At 30.2% G+C, this 16,709-nt stretch overlaps 1 protein-coding gene and 1 long non-coding RNA gene across 27 annotated transcripts in view; both read left to right on the forward strand.

Moving 5' to 3' along the window:
- Positions 1–16,709, forward strand: part of LOC107997163 (potassium voltage-gated channel protein Shaker) — a 302,685-nt gene that overhangs the window by 259,393 nt on the left and 26,583 nt on the right. For 15 of the 26 annotated variants that reach the window (XM_062081426.1, XM_062081423.1, XM_062081424.1 and 12 more), the window contains 2 exons: positions 5,295–5,418; positions 15,917–16,182. In XM_062081426.1, the coding sequence (XP_061937410.1) occupies positions 5,295–5,418; positions 15,917–16,182 (390 nt within the window). Of the gene's footprint in view, positions 1–3,775; positions 4,127–5,294; positions 5,419–15,916; positions 16,183–16,709 lie in introns of those variants that run through there. The other 11 variants (XM_062081437.1, XM_062081443.1, XM_062081441.1 and 8 more) reach the window with 8 other exon arrangements.
- Positions 5,455–9,124, forward strand: LOC133666925 (uncharacterized). Its single transcript, XR_009831823.1, has 2 exons — positions 5,455–6,601; positions 7,386–9,124. It is a non-coding gene; the product is annotated as an uncharacterized LOC133666925 (long non-coding RNA).

Consider the following 16,709-nt stretch of genomic DNA (forward strand, 5'->3'; position numbering starts at 1 on the left):
TAAACCTCAACCAATATTTTTGTATAACGATTGTTGTGTTTATCTTGGCTTGTAGAATCGATCTTCTAAAGATGTCCAAGAATATATTAACACCCTGTATAAAATATTTTATACCCTCTACGATAGAAATTTTAACATTACTCTTTAATTTCCATCAGTAAAAATAAAATATCACGTAGTTTATCATCATAAAAATGTATTTTCATATAATTGTGTAAAGAGAGAGAGAGAGATAAAGGGAGGTTATTTGGTATCTGATATTTCAATATAATATTTATCTAGACTAGGTGCGATTTGAACAAGAAAAGAGAAATGAATGTCGATCATACTTGAGTCGTACTAATTGTATGACGTACAATATGTTACGTTATACGAATATAATGATATTCAGAATATAAAAATAATTAATAATCTTACAGCTTTATTGTAGTGGATAAAAGGATTTTTATTACTTGAATAATGTTGGATTAACACGTTGAAAGTATTCTAAAAGAACAAAATCACAGAAATGAAATTTATTGGGCAGAATTACATTTGTTTCTATATTCTTGATAAATAATAAATAATCATACTTATAAAAATTAAATTATTTCGTTGATTCTTAATAGATCCAAAATTTTCTGGATTAACAGCAACAAGAATATCGCTGAAAAATTCTATAATCTTTCACAATTTTTCATAATTACAAACAAAAAAATCTGTTATCTGAATTTTAACATAGTTATAAAAGTTCGAATTTTGAATTATTAAATTGTGAATTATTATATTCACAATTCAATGATCAATGATTCTAATCTAATTAAATTCGTGTTTAAACATTTCATCGATTCGATTACGATAATTTATACGAATCGAAAAATATAGAAAAAAATATTTTTTCACGAATAAAAATTCATCAAGCTTTATTATTGATAAACCGAAAATAGATCTCCCAATTCAATATTCAAATTATTCCTCCAACGAGGAAACTGTTCGAAAGACGCATAAACTTGGCCGTTTAATATTCAAGCGAAATAGATTCCGAATCTTCTCGAAGCAATATCCTCCGTGATTCTCGAGAAAGAGATCACAAGGGGAACGAGATCGATCACTTGGCTCGACGAAAGCCGCTTTGAGGGAAGAGAGAGAGAGAGAGAATTTGCGACAGGCGTGAAAGGTGGTTCGAGAACAGCATCCGGCATCGAGGAGTCGGCCGCCGCCGCTAACTAACACAAAGCGCTTTCATCCCGGAAAATTCGTCTGGCCGGGGATCTCGCTTTTGTTCGTCGTGGCGCGACGTCCGTTGGATGATTCACTACCCCGTTGAATCGTTGCGTTTCCGGAGCTAATCTGTCCTTTATCTCGCTCCGGAATCGGACCCGACCTCAAAGGGGGAGCGAGAAACATTTGTCTCTTGGCACAATGCTCGACTGTGGCGAGCGATAAGAGCGCCACCTCCTTCGAAAGCACTTCAGACAGTTCCCCCACCACCACCATCACCTCGATGACGACGGCGATTAAACAAGGTCGTTTAACACCGATATTCCAACGGCGTTTGGCTCCCTCTGCCAAGAAAATGGAGTATTTGTTTGTTACAAGCTCGAGATGTGAATTTTCGTCCTTTATTTCCTTGTTCTCGTTCGCGACAATCAACGATCAAGATCGTTCGAGAGACAAAGGGGCAAGTAATTCGAAGAAATTAACGGTGTTGCTCGATCGTTTTATTCGAGCGTATAAAACACTACAGCTATCGAGGACGCGAATTTCTATGCGATATTTGGAAAGTTTAAATGTATTCACGCATTATTCGGATCCAGTCGATATTACTGCTCGATTACAAGATGTTTACCGAGATTAAGGTATCATAATATCGTTTCATTGTGTCCAATAAGGATTCTTTTATCGATTCTTGAATCAGATATCACGAATATGCCCAAGTAATGTAAAAGAATATTTTTTTCTTTATAAAAGTGATTAAATTGATAATAAAAAATCAATATTGCGACTAAATTTAAATATTTCTTAAATCGATGTGTATTTTGAATAGCTTAATAATTTATCCTTTATAGAGATTAAGAAATATGAATTTCATTTGTTTTATGCAACAAATAATTTTCATTGTGTCCAAATATTTGAGATAGTTACATTATCTGTATATGCATTTCAAATTTGGATACATATTAAACAACGTTCCACGGTTTAACGTACCGTAATATGCAATTAACCGATGGAACCGACGCGAGTTAATATTCATCAATGATATTATATCATATGTATCTACATATATTGGCAATTATATATATTTTTCAAAACAAAAATTAACCTATTTAAATCGATTTGGCGTGAAAAACAAGTGAAAGTATCGCGCATACGATGCATAATAATCGTTGAAATCCTTAACCCTCTTCCATCTTCTTACCGCTTATGCAAATTTTGTAACGCGAAGATGGTGTCCAACGGGGAGAGAAACGTGGTGGGAATCGACCCAGGACCATCGCGACACCGCAAAGTGGAGCATGGAGATGCTCTTTGATCTTGCTTACACTTTTCGTTTTTTTTTTCTCACTCTTTTTTCCCCCCTTCTTGGTACTTTGCTCGCGGAACACACCCCCGCACCGTCCTCTCGACGATTCTCTCGTGGTTCTTACCAGGCCAGAGATCCAGCGAAAGCTCCACTGATTCTTTTCTCTAACCGTGTTCAGTTTTCTCGACGATTTTGCGATACGTCTCTTTTGTTTTAACCTTAATAATGAATAAGAAAAAAAAAGGAAAATACATTTTTATATTGCTTTGTAGAAGATTTACCCATTATTCGAATAAGTCGAAGTTGAAAAATAATTAAAACAACTGTTATGTTATCTGGCTGTATTTATTTTATTATTTGAAACAATGGTTGGTTTGTTTTAAATAATTGTTCATTTTTATCTTTTATCCGATCAAATAAAAGCCCCAATTCTATTATGTAAAAATGATTAACTGCATTTGAAATACGTATTGAAAATAATACATGTAATGTATATAAATCGGGGACACGTATTATTGGAAGATAAAAACTGTTAAACAGATTGATCGAAATTCGCGTCGAATTATTTTGAAAGATAATTGCGGGTAAAATATTCTCGTATTCTCGTAGTTAATTAATTAATTCAATTTCAATTCATTATTTCAGGATTTCTATTAGAAACTAAATTTATCTATACAGGATAATTCTTAAATATATATCTTTGCTCAAAGTAATGGATTTGCATATTAAAATAAATAAAAATGAACCGAAATGTAATAAAGTTTTAAAAAGTAAGTATACAAGAGGACAATATTTCTTTTTGTTATTTAATAAAATCTAATTTTATAAAGAATATTATAACATTTTTTTCTCAGCTTCATTTTATAAATTTATCGATTATGAAATTTCCTTCAATCTCGTCCACGTTTATTCATCCAAAATTATTTTTACACGGTAAAATATTATATATATTAATTTTTCCTGATAAATTTTTAAAATTTTTTAAATGAAAATAATTTCAAATAATCATTCAAATTTGACAAATTTATTTATTAAATTCGGATTTTAATCTCATAATTGTTACTATAGAGAGCAACGTTTGTATTTAATAATCGAAATTTCAAAAAAAGAACCCACTTAAATTAACAATTCTCCGTGATTTATTTAATCTGATAATAAAAAAGTATCGTTTTTTTAAAAAAGTGAAATTTCGAAATTTCGATCGCGTCCTTCGACGAGGATCAAGACAGATCCCTTTGATCTTTGAATGTCGTAAGAAAATGCAATTCGTGAGAACGTTTAAGCGAGGGAGAACGCTCGAAACTTTGGCCCTTAACTTTCTCGCTATATAGCGGGGGACACGGGGAAAACTTTCCCTCGAAACTATTCGAGGAATTCGGAGCGCCGTGTGGACGAATGAAAAACAACGATGCCCGAGACACGCTTGTTATTGGCCACGAGCCTGACAAACTTTGTTATTTCAATTGCTCATGGGCGGATATTAATTAAGATTCGCTTAAGCTGGCTGGCTCGTTGCCTGCTGTCACACGACAATCGGCCCTCGAACTTTCGATCAAAATGGATCCGCACCTTTCTTCAAACGCGTGAGTCACGCGAGCCTTCACCGTCTCAAGGAAAGATGGCGTACGTATCACGTTAACACTAGAACCTACCATGGATTTCCACCATTTATTTCGATATTCTTGAGATTGTTAAGAAATACTCAAGTCCATGTATCCGATTCTAACAAGGCCAAAATAAAGTTGCAGAGAGTTGGTATGCAGAAAATATCGATCGAAACTTGTTTATCGTCGTATCGAATTCGATTTGTAAGTTTGCATTGGATGAAGGGAGATGAAGAGTAGAGCGTAGGACAGAGATCGAGACGTCTCGCTTGATCCAACGCGACGTAAAATAAATAAGTCTCGATAGATGTTTTATGTCAGTTTTGGCTTTTAAGAATCGATCTTTTAAAAGTGTCTCGTAATTGTATTAACATTCTCCGTACAAAACACTTGCTACGACAAGTTTCTAATCTGTCTTTTTCTACTTAAAAATAGTATTTTATTACACGTATACATTATCTTAGATTACGTAATTATGAGAAGGGAGGATGATAGCTGATCATTCGACTGTAATATACTCGAACGAAACAAAGAGTATAATTTAAAAATATCCAAATCCATCGTACATCGTTTACAATTATTCATTTTTTTTTTTTTTTTACCCATCTTCCCTTCCCCACGTCCCTTAATCCCCAATCGAATGCGACCATTCGAGTTCCAATCGCACGTGCATCCTCTCTCTCTCCGCGATCGATCAATTTCTCTCGGCGATCTCGAATCACGTACCGATTTTCCACTACAGTGTATCGCTAATTAACGAACGGTCCGCCCGAAGTTAGCGGCCTCCCTGTCTCTATGTATGTATGTATGTATGTATATATGTGTGTGTATGCATATGTGTACACTCCAAGTTGATTCATACTAGCGATCGAGTAGCTTGGCTCGGCGTTAATTCTTGATCGATCTGTCACTTGGCCGATCTATCAAGCTATCGCGGCCTATTAGGCTGTCGACCTAGTGGCTTACCAGTCTAGTAGCTCATTAAGAGAATAGCTCGGTATAGGGGCTGTTAGTCCAGAGGTAGCGCAACCTAGTTTTCGTTTTTTGTACATCTTATATATATATATATTTATAAGTGTGTACCGAATGTGTTTCGTGTATGTATATGTGTGTGTGTGTGTGTGTTATTATCGCCACATACCCGATCCAGGGAGAGTTTAATAAACCGAGAATCGTTTCTTTTCCAGATCGCTGCCGAAACTCAGCAGCCAGGACGAGGATGGGCCGAACCCACATACCCAATACACAGGCGTCACGCAGTTCGAGCCCATACCGCACGATCATGATTTTTGCGAAAGGGTCGTCATTAACGTGAGTATATATATCTTTTTTTTTTTAACAAGTAGAAATAAGGGAGTATCGAGAGTATCTCTCGAGGTTATTATCATTAAGCGTCATTAAGCGTAGGGATATATAATTTTGTTGAGAGTAGAAAAATTTTTGGACGTTATTTTCGCATCTAATTTAACTTAATCTTAAACAATTTCGTTATAATTCAGAGTAAAATTCTCGAGAGTTAATTTTTCGATTTAAGAATAAACGTTGAAAAGTTATTCAATGTATCCACTTGTAAGAAACGCTTTCAAGGATTTTATCGTTAAACATATTTTAGCTTAGACATTTAAGTTAAGAATCACTGTCTAATAGTACTTTTTTATATTCTCTAAAGAGCAGCTTTAATGACATTTTTAAAATTTTTCGATAATGGATACAGTGTCATAAGAATAAAAGTTACTGTTTAAGAGTTACTCTCAATGTATACACTTACGAGAAATGTCTTCGAAACTTTTCATTCATATTTTAACTTTGGTTATTTTAAAAGTGCAAATATATGTATTTCAATAATAAAATTCTCGATACTTATTCTTCATTCAATAGACATTGAAAGCGATTGTGAAAAGTAATCAAAAAAAAAATACTCGATTATCGATCACTACATTATTCTAATACGATTTCTTAATTAATAAAAATTTATCTATTTTATCTAACGTAATCTCGAAGAAAGACAGCTAATCGAAAAACGGTTACGCGATATTTCAATCTCGCAACGATTTGATCTCGAGTAATTATATATTGAAAACACCTTCGAAACGACGTGGAAGGAATGTACCGGTTGCCGTGCACAAGGTGTGGTACAGTAGCGCTGCCGCAGTGGGGCGATCGAATTAATATAAATTTCGTGGCGCTTTTACCGCGAGTATGTTTGAATCGTGGAATCATAGAGGGCGTGGCGGACGCGTTTTACGTCTCTTTCATTCACCGCTCCATCAGGCGGCGAGATAATTGGGGTCGAAATTCAACGCGGGTCGAGCACTAGGCTGGAAACTCGGAAAAATGTTCCCACCCGTATTTGATTGCAATTGTCCGGAATAACGAAGCATACTTGTCGTGCTCGCCCCACGTTCGACGTGTCGAAGAAAAGGAATAAAACTGGTGAATTGAAGAGAGGGGAGGGAAAAGAGAATCGATGGATAATAAACGAGTCGAAACGATGGTAAATCGTTTCTCGATTCAGTCATAGCGCAAACAATCACTGTTACGTGATACGGTCAAAAATTTTGAAATTATTTTTTTAATCGTGACTAATATATTCTTTCTTGAAATCGATAGTAATTTTCATTTTCGCATTGTTCGATAAGTTTTTTTTGTAAAAGAATTTTTTTAGAATTATGAAATTTTATTTCAATTTTTTTGTAATAAATTAAATTAATGAATTTTTGAAAGATTTAGTTCTCAAAATTTTGATAAATTTTATATTTAAAATAAAAATACGTGAAATAAGAAATTTTGAAATATAAGATATATTATAAAAAATAAAATGTTTTTGATTTATAATCAGTATAAATTGTTAGAGAAAAAATGAGTCTTTGCATGAATCATTAAATGAAATAGTTTTGTATTTCTCTCTATATATAATTTTATTTCTTGCTAATTTTACAATTTATTTTAATATATAATCGTATCTTTAAAAGAAATTTTTTTGATTCATCAAAATCCATTTCTTGCAATTTTGAAAATAAAATTCTCAAAATTCAAATTCAAATTTCTTACAAATTTTGTAACTTTTGCATTTAAATTTTGCATTTCTTGCAAATTCGAAACATTTATTTCATCCCTCTATATTCCACAAATATTTGAATATTTTCGGCAATACATAAACACACACACACACACACACACACACACATATATATATATATATATATATGTATATTAGTTTTCGCGCGATCGTTATCCAGAACAGGCCGCATTCAGATCGATCTCCACGCGTTTTTCAGTTTCGAATGCAAACGACTGGCGCCGCCGCCGTTCGCGCATCACACCGGTTATACTTATTTTCTTTTCGACGAGGCAAGATTATCTCAAGACACGAAGTGACCTACAGACCGTATTTTGGCGCCCGTCCAAGTTCGTCTTGGAATCAGGGGCAATATAGTACCAAGGTCGTATTGTGTGAACGGAATTATCTGTCCTCGTGGATGACACGACTGCATTGCGCCAATTACAGTAACCGTTCGATCGCCCCTTGAAAAATTTCCGATCCGTTTCTTGTCGGATCGATCATTTCGTCCTCCTCCTCCTCCTCCTCCTCCTCTTCTTGTTCCAAGTATCACGGTGTATCATGAAAATTTTTCATGAGAATCTTGAGGCGAGAAGTGTGTGGTATATTTTGATAGAATTTTTCGCTAGTTTATTATATTTAGCGTAATAAAAAAGAGAAAAATTGTAGGGTGTAATAGAGATGTTATATTAAGTTGGAGATTTACTTTTGTGCAATAAGAAATGACAGATATTTTTTCATTGTTTCTTCTTGAAGTGAAAAAATAGTTTGAAATTTGAAACAAGTATATTCTTAATGTTGAAACGAAGCGATAATTTTGGAAAGAAAATTTTTTTTAATCTCCATGAAACTGATAAAAATGAATTTTGCAATGTTTTTGTTGCAAAAAGATTGGATTCGTGATTGAAAGCTGATTATAATTGATGCTCTTTCTTTCATCGCATATTACACAAATATAGCGAATCGGAAAAAGCTTCGAATCTTACAAGAAAATTCACTTAACTCTGAAATTCGAATCTCAAGGAAAATTTGTACATGTAGATCATAATGGATTCTGAGATAATTTTTCCCAATGGAAATTCTCCTTATGAATAGTTTTCTATTCATTTTTATTTTCTGAATCATTCGTTATATGTTGATTGAATCATTTCTGAAAATATACTATAAAATGCTTTTATAAATATAATACGTGGAATTGTACGAAATTAGTTGATATATGATCACTATTATAAATAGATGCAATTACAAATTATGTAACTAAAATTTAAAAATTGTATAATATTTATTTCGTCACGAAATACGATAATTAGTGTTCAAATCAATATACACTTTTATATAATTTTCTTTACATTTATAGTTTTAATTATATTCTTCAAACAATCTCTCTGTGAAAAGTATTGAAATATTTGTAATTACTGTATATAATTTCGGAAAGTTCAAAATCAGGATTGAAATAAATTTTTATTCAAACATAATTTCTATTTTATCCTTTATATTAAATAATTATTACGTTTTACATTATTATATTTTTAATAATATTGAATAATAAAAATTTGAGAAATTAATTATTCTAATATTTTTTTTATTTGATTTTATTACAAAGATAAAAAATATTTTTTTCGCAGTGTAATTTCTATACATTAAAAATTATTTTTCTATGTACATTCATTTTTAGATTCTTCAATTTTAAATATTCTAATATTCTATTCCTTTTATTATCTAATAAAAAATTTAACAAGCAAATCGTTTTGAAAATATTTTATTTCTCGAATAAAATTTTATTTCACTTTATTTCAAATAATTATTTATTCTTTTCATTTTAATTAATAAAGTCTACGAATCCACTCGAAGAAACGAATTTCGTAAAGGGATTCATAAAAGCGAAAGGGGAGAGGCGATCGAAAGACGATTTCCGTGAGAAATCATGGCCACTCGTGGACGTTCGATAACGAGACTAAATATCGATCGGCGACACAGTGCATACGCGTGTATCCGCGCCGTCGCGAGTACAATCCAATTTCTGTTCTCGACGGGTCGCTCGTCATCGCGATGCACCGTCATCTCAATCGAATCGCGCGCTATAATGTTCGAAAAGGCTAATTGCCTGTTCCAAATAATAGATTTTTATAGTCGGCGTCCGACAATCAATGTTTTGCTCTTCAATCCATTATCTTGGAATCGGTGCAAATGAAATTCGTACAATTCTTCTATCGATAATAGAAAACCGTTTAAATGTTGAAATCCGATCGATACGAAATATTTTTAACTGAGAATGAGAAAAAAATAAAAAATTCAACGTAATTTTTCGTATCAGTATGAGTCAGAAAAAAATTTGAAATAAATTAAAAATAAACAATATTAAATGTCGTTTTTGAAAAATTTTTTTTAATAATCTTTGCAATTTTATTTTTCTAAAAGTGATCGTTGGAAGCAAGTTGTATTTAATATTTCAACAATACTTTATCATTTATAAAGTTTTATATACGTTATATGTAGAGAGAAATATCCTAGTATCAAAGTTCCCATCTTTGCTATTCTAGCGCGGTTATAACACGCTGTTTGCATTTGACCTATGTGTAGGAAATATTTGCCAATTTCAGTTGCCTATCCACATCGAGTTATGGGCAACAGAATATAGATTGTGATTAAATCCATGATAACCTCGCGCAAAGTGTATCTTTATTTTTCTTAAAACTAATTCTATTCTAGCTTGCTCGTTATCTATTATTTAAATTAAATATATTCTCCAATACTATAGTATATTACTTATTTGTTAAAAGTTACAACTAAATCTATACATAAAATCCTATTATATAGAAATAATTCAACTTTTTAACTGCCATTCCACATAGAAGACAGAAAACGATTGATAAGAATTAGAACGAATTGATAAACGAAAAGATCAATCAAACTTGCCTCTTTATAGAAGGAATCAGATAGTTATACTTCATAGCAGAAATAATGTTAATGAGAGAGAAAGTTGGCACTTAAGGCCGTCTAGCGACAATGGTCGGTACTACACAGATAGGCGCACAGACTGATCGCAATGGCTTTTATGAGGTACTTTCGTCATAATTTCGACCGTTTAGTGATAGTAGTGAATACTAATGGACCATTACGTTACAATATTTAACATTATTTCCTACATCATTTCTAAAATATATGGTATTAATTCTGGTCATTTAATTCTTTGAGGGATAATGGATTAAAAAATATTTCATCTTTTTAATATTTTGTTATATATGATAATTATTTAATATGCTTTGAAAAATTAGAAATAATTAGAAATTCGCAAATTGCATAATGGAATTATTAATATTTAATTAATTTATTTTTTTATTTTATTTAAATAAAATTTTTGTAATACTAGAAACTCTAAAAATTTGATATAAATTGTAAAAGAATAATTTATAATTAAATTAATTCGATGTTATTGGTCCATTTTGGAAAAAAATATAGTATATTTAACAATAGGGAAAATAATACATAAACGGTGAAAGCTAAATAAAAACTGAAAGAAAAGTAAATATTCTAATAAATGTATTAATCAGATCATTCAATTAATTATTCAAAAGAGATATTTTGATAGAAAATTGAAACATTTTCATAAACATATATTAAATTATTTTTTCAAGCATATATTGTCACTTTTATTTAACGTATAAATTATGAAATTAATTAAATAAATATTTTATATTTTACATTTGTATTTTTATGCTTTATTAATTATAATTCGATATAAATAAATTTTAATAGAAGATAAATTTATTAACAAAATTTTTTGTTGTTTCTTACTTTTTAAACATTGAAAATAAATTAATAAGTTTTTGTATATATGCAATAGTACGATTCAATTAAAAACTGGTTACATTAGATTCTATTCCAGTGTTGATACTATTATTTGAAACATTGTTTTCTTGTATTTCAGTAAAATATTCGTTTCAAAAAGTTTCTATATTATTTTTATATTTTAAACTTTTCTTCCTATATTTTTGAAATACTATTTAACTTGTTAAATTATATATTATTTCAAAAAAAAATTTATTTATAAAATCCTGTAGTGTTTGAAAAAATAAAAATATTGATTTCTATTTATTTATTTGAAAAATCTATTTTCTCAGTTCTGCAACAGAGTGACGTTAAAAATAATATTTTTTTAGCGATACGAAATATTTTTTATCATAAACTGAAACATTGACAGCTTTTAGTGCTATTTTCTTTTATAATATATAATTAGTTCTGTAACAATTTTATTGCATGCAATAATAATAATGTATTATGATCTATTATCGTAGCAAGATAATCTTCTTTTTTTATTTACATACAATATTCAAAACTTTTTTCTTTTTTTGCTATTTTAAAATATTTAAATGTGAAATTTTTTTCTTTTTTTTTAAGATAAATATATGTGATGCAATTTTCATAAATTATGTATTTTGATGAAGATATCATGATTATTGAATTCAAAGCAATTAATGCCAAAAATAAATAAATAATTAAATAACTTGAATGAAATGAAATGTAGAAATAAAATTCTTTTTTGTCCATTCATGATTTTTAATAATGAAAAAAATAATAAGCCATTATAATCTGAATTTGATTCAGATTTAAAAATAAATTCTTCGAGATGCAGCAAACCAGTTAAAAATTACTATTCTCATCGATTTTGTGAATTTGTCTTCAACGATTTATAATAATTTAATTTTTGTTTCCAAGAAACAATTTTGTCTCTCTCTACATAAATAATTTTACACAAAGAAAAGATTAAAGAAAATCTAAATTAGAAAGTTGACAAATATCTTTAATTTTATATTTAGAAAAACCGAAAAATTTCAAAGTTTAAAATTTTTACATCTCAAAAATTAATTTCATTTCATCTTTTTCGCGCGAGAAACGTACTCGAAACAACTTTTTATTAAAAAAATAATCGTACAATTTTTTTCACTCCATCTCAACGTCCTTTTCTTGTTTATACTAGTTTGTCAACCCATTGTGCGCCGCATTCCAGCATCAAAACTCGATTTATTTAAACGAAACGTTACGCACACTTTTGACATCACGACACACATTTATCCTTTACAACATTAACATTATAACATTATCTTTTATGACGTTAATTCTTGAGCGGCCAAAGGTGTCTCCCTGCAATGCTTCCACTCTTTTGACCATCATTATCGACGAAACAGCTTCAGTTATAACCGATACTCCTTCTTTTTCTTCTTAATCGTTCTAATGGCGGGACGCAATTACCCCAGTTTCGTTTATTAGTTTTCCGCTTCGTCGACTAGGATCGAAAAAAAAAATCGTTCTTTTTCACCCAAAATAGATCATTCGCGCCCGCGTTTCTTCATAATTGGCGTTAAATTTCGACACATTGGCTAATTATAATCGCAAAACGTTCTACCTATGAATTTCTTTGGAGAAGACTTTTAACTCCATTAATAGTATTAAGATCTCACTGCTCCAGTAATATTTCTTTATAATTCATGATTATTCTATAATTGCAGGTTCGTTAGAGATTAATAGGGACATGAATCTTTCACAATTAGGTCAATTTTGCATTTATAGAATATGTACAATATTCATTGTAACTTGAATATGAATATCCAGATTCAAATAGAACTGTTATCTATTAAGTATCTATTGAGTTTTGAAATCACGTAAAAAAAAAAAAAAAAAAAAGAAATTCGATATTATAATTTCCATATAATTATGATTCTATGTAAGTTGCAGTTGAATTTGAAACTTTTTTCATTTATAATCAATGGATATTTATGCATTTGTGCAAAATTTAAACGTACAAAAATGTATTCTGGGATCATAATATTTAGAGAATAAAAAAAATTTAAATTTAAACTCTTTCTCATTTCTTTACTTACTTACTGTATATAAAAATTTGATTTTGCACAAAAATTCGCAATCTAATTAATCTAAAAAATATTTTAATTCACACATGACGTTTCATACATCTCATTTTCCTTTCTAGTCATCGATGAAAAAAGATTAAACATGAAAATAAATATTTCGTATTAATTTCATCAGTAAATGACATCAGTAAATGAAGAACACTATCATGCGTGAATATTTAAATCATAAAAATTCTATAAGTATTCAGATACTTAGATCCGAATTGAATAAGTATCCAACCACTCAAAATTCGACTGTTTAGCGGATCCAAGTATAGCGGATGATCCCTGTAACGGGACACCGCAAGCAATCTCCATCTATTCATAACTTCTGTTCACTCAATTTCCCAATTTTCCAATATACTTAATATACTCGCTCATTGAGTGGAATAAATTTTAGAGCAAAGTTGTGCGAATCGGTTCTCTATCCGAGACGAGATCGATTTCCAATTGATATTTCGTTAAACTTTAATAAAGAAGTCTCGCGGTGCAAAGGTATATTTATAGCGACTGAAAGAGCGTGCGGCTCGCGTGGGAGTCTATCTTCGAAGAATGTTACGAGAGCGAATAGATACGTTCGGTCAGTGAACCTCCTCCTGGAATAGTTTGCCTTGAGATGAGTGGTTGTTTAAAATCGTACAATCTGGAATCTGGCTTCGATACGAAAGTGAAATACAATCCTCTACAGGGTGTTAATACATTCGATTCTGAGAGATCAAAAAAACAAATATAAAAAGTTGGCAATGATGATTGATTGAAAAAGTTAGATTAAATTAGAAGATTATTTATTTCGATTGATTTTTTGTATTTGTTTTTTTTTTTTTTTTGACTTTAAAGATTTCACGTAAGTGTATTAACATCTTGTACGTTATGAGTCCAATCAATGGAAATATGAGATTCTCATGAGATTATATGAATTTCCAAGTTTCCTTGATTTTGGCAACATAAGTGCTCGTTTTAATGTTTTGTCGACATTTTCAATTCGATGATGACAGGAATACGACAACTGAGTGGGAATGGACGAGATGAATGAAAAAATAAGAGACAATTTGAGAAAATAGGAGCGAGATGTTTATTATTATTATTATTTACAAGTTAAAATTACGTTATGTTTGGTTACATTATGTCTGATGTCATGTCACAATAATATCAGATTAATTATAATTCAGATTTAAAGAGTAAATAGATAGAAAAATATCGATTTTTATGAAGATATTTCAAAGATAATACTTTTATCAATTACATCTGATACATTATAATCAAACATTTGTTTTAATCATATAATTTTTTGTCGACATATACAGTTTCTGAAGTTATTTAAAAAATACCGAGAATCATGGGATTATTTAATTTAGAAAAAAAATTATTTAATTTTTATTTCTTTTATTTAATAATACATTTTTTCTTGACATGAGTATTCATTTTCACCCATATCACAATTTCACGGTTAATTGAGTAATTTGTGTTTTAGTGTTAGTTTTTATTTTTGTTCTATGAAGATTGCCATGATATCGTATTTTACTCGTCATTTATTCCTTTAGGAATTTTAAAAATAACGCAGTAAATAGATAACTATCATATCTGCCTGGTATGATCTTTTGGGAGTATATTCTGTTTTTAAAAGTAAAGAAAAATCATGCAGAAACAAAAGATGCCGAGTAATACAAAATTGCAAATTATTCAATCAAGTATGAAATTTTATCTATAAAACCGATATAACTGAAAATTGATACAGATGTCAGGAATAAATGTATCAGTATCATAAAAAATAATCTTTGTAATTGAATATCGACTTTCTCGATTATGCTATTTTTTTTATAAAAGCGTAATTTTAATTAAAAGAAATAATGTTGTATTTTTAAAAAAGAAAAATCAAAATTCAATAATAAAAGAAAAATCATAAATTACTGAATATATTAAATTCTCGTTTCTCTGTTGAATGAAAATAGAATAATTATAAAGTACTTATATTCAAAATGATTTTAACTCGAATTCGATTTCTTCTCTCTTTATATAAATCTGTACAATCAGATTAATAAGAATTCCACTTAAGTATTCGAAAACTTGATTCTTGAAACGAAGTTCAAATTATGAATAAATTGATTTACATAATTATAAAATATTCAACTGGAAAATATCTTTCTTGATACATCACGAAATTCAACATGTGAATAATATCAATAATAATAGATGATATAAAATATTGTAAATAATATTAATGTAATAATAAAAGATTATAATTTTAAAAAAAGTAATTATTATTCATTAAATACGTAAATATAAAATTTATCATGTTTGATTTTATTTTTATGAATCTCATGTAAAAAGTTGTGTGAAGAAAAATGAAAATAAAAACGTTTTTACGTTCAACAAAAAATATAAATAAATTTAAAAGTCTGATTAAAGTAAGAATCGATGCCTTCTAGATAACTGTAACTCTTGGATATTCTAAATTTTTGCAATAACGTCAAAAATTTGGTATTTATCGAATCTCTTGCAATAAGAATCAGTATCTGTTAAAAAACTGCAAAATTTTTGTATCTACTTTCGTAACGTGATCAATAACCTCTTCAATAACTGCAACTTTTCAATGCCGAATCTTTTACAGCAAGAATTAATACCTTTCAGATAAATGTTCAAACCCTCGATACTTAATCTTTTAACACTTATAAAATATTACTTACAGAATCTCGAATCTTTCGGATTCTTGCAAATTCGAATTACTCGTATTACTCGATACCGATTTTCGAATATTCGAGTATTCGAGTATCTCGAATTCTCCAAATTACACCAAAGTAATGATAATCGTGCCAATAATCTTCGATTCACGTGATCTCGACAGGTGAGCGGGCTACGGTTTGAGACGCAGCTGCGTACGCTGAATCAATTTCCGGACACGCTCCTTGGCGATCCGCATAGGCGTATCCGATACTTCGATCCGCTTCGCAACGAGTACTTCTTCGATCGGAATCGGCCCTCCTTCGACGCGATACTTTACTATTACCAGAGTGGTGGCAGGCTCCGTCGCCCGGTCAACGTTCCTCTCGATGTCTTCTCCGAGGAGATCAAGTTCTACGAGCTGGGCGAGCTGGCCACCAACAAATTCAGGTACGAATCGAGTCGATTTATTTATTCATATTATACGGGGGAATAGAAAATATTTTAACTCTCGAGTCGATCCGACCGAATCTATCCGGATAATATTTTGGACGAGAATCATTTATTTATCTGTTTACTTATTGACGAGAATATTTTAAGATGAAAAATAAAGAAGATATAAACGATGTACAGGGTGACTTGTTTATATCAATCTACTCGAATCTTTGGAAAATATTTTCCAGAGAAGGATTATTATTTATTTATTTATATTGGCGGATGGTAGGGAACGTTTTAAGATAAAGAATAAAAGAAAAAGATGAAATATAAGAAATGTACTGGGTGACTTGTTTAAATATCGAATATCTCTGAAGAATGTTTTAAATAAAATGTGAACGATTTATAAATACGTTTAAGAAGTGTAGAACTTAAGAAAGAAAAATTTCGATTTTAAAATATCATTTAAAATATGTAGTTTATATTTTGAACATTTCTTTTTGCATCTGTGCATTTTTGTACGTTTAAATTTTCTATAAATA

This window comes from Apis cerana, linkage group LG11, assembly GCF_029169275.1.
Source record: "Apis cerana isolate GH-2021 linkage group LG11, AcerK_1.0, whole genome shotgun sequence".
NCBI lineage: Eukaryota > Metazoa > Arthropoda > Insecta > Hymenoptera > Apidae > Apis > Apis cerana.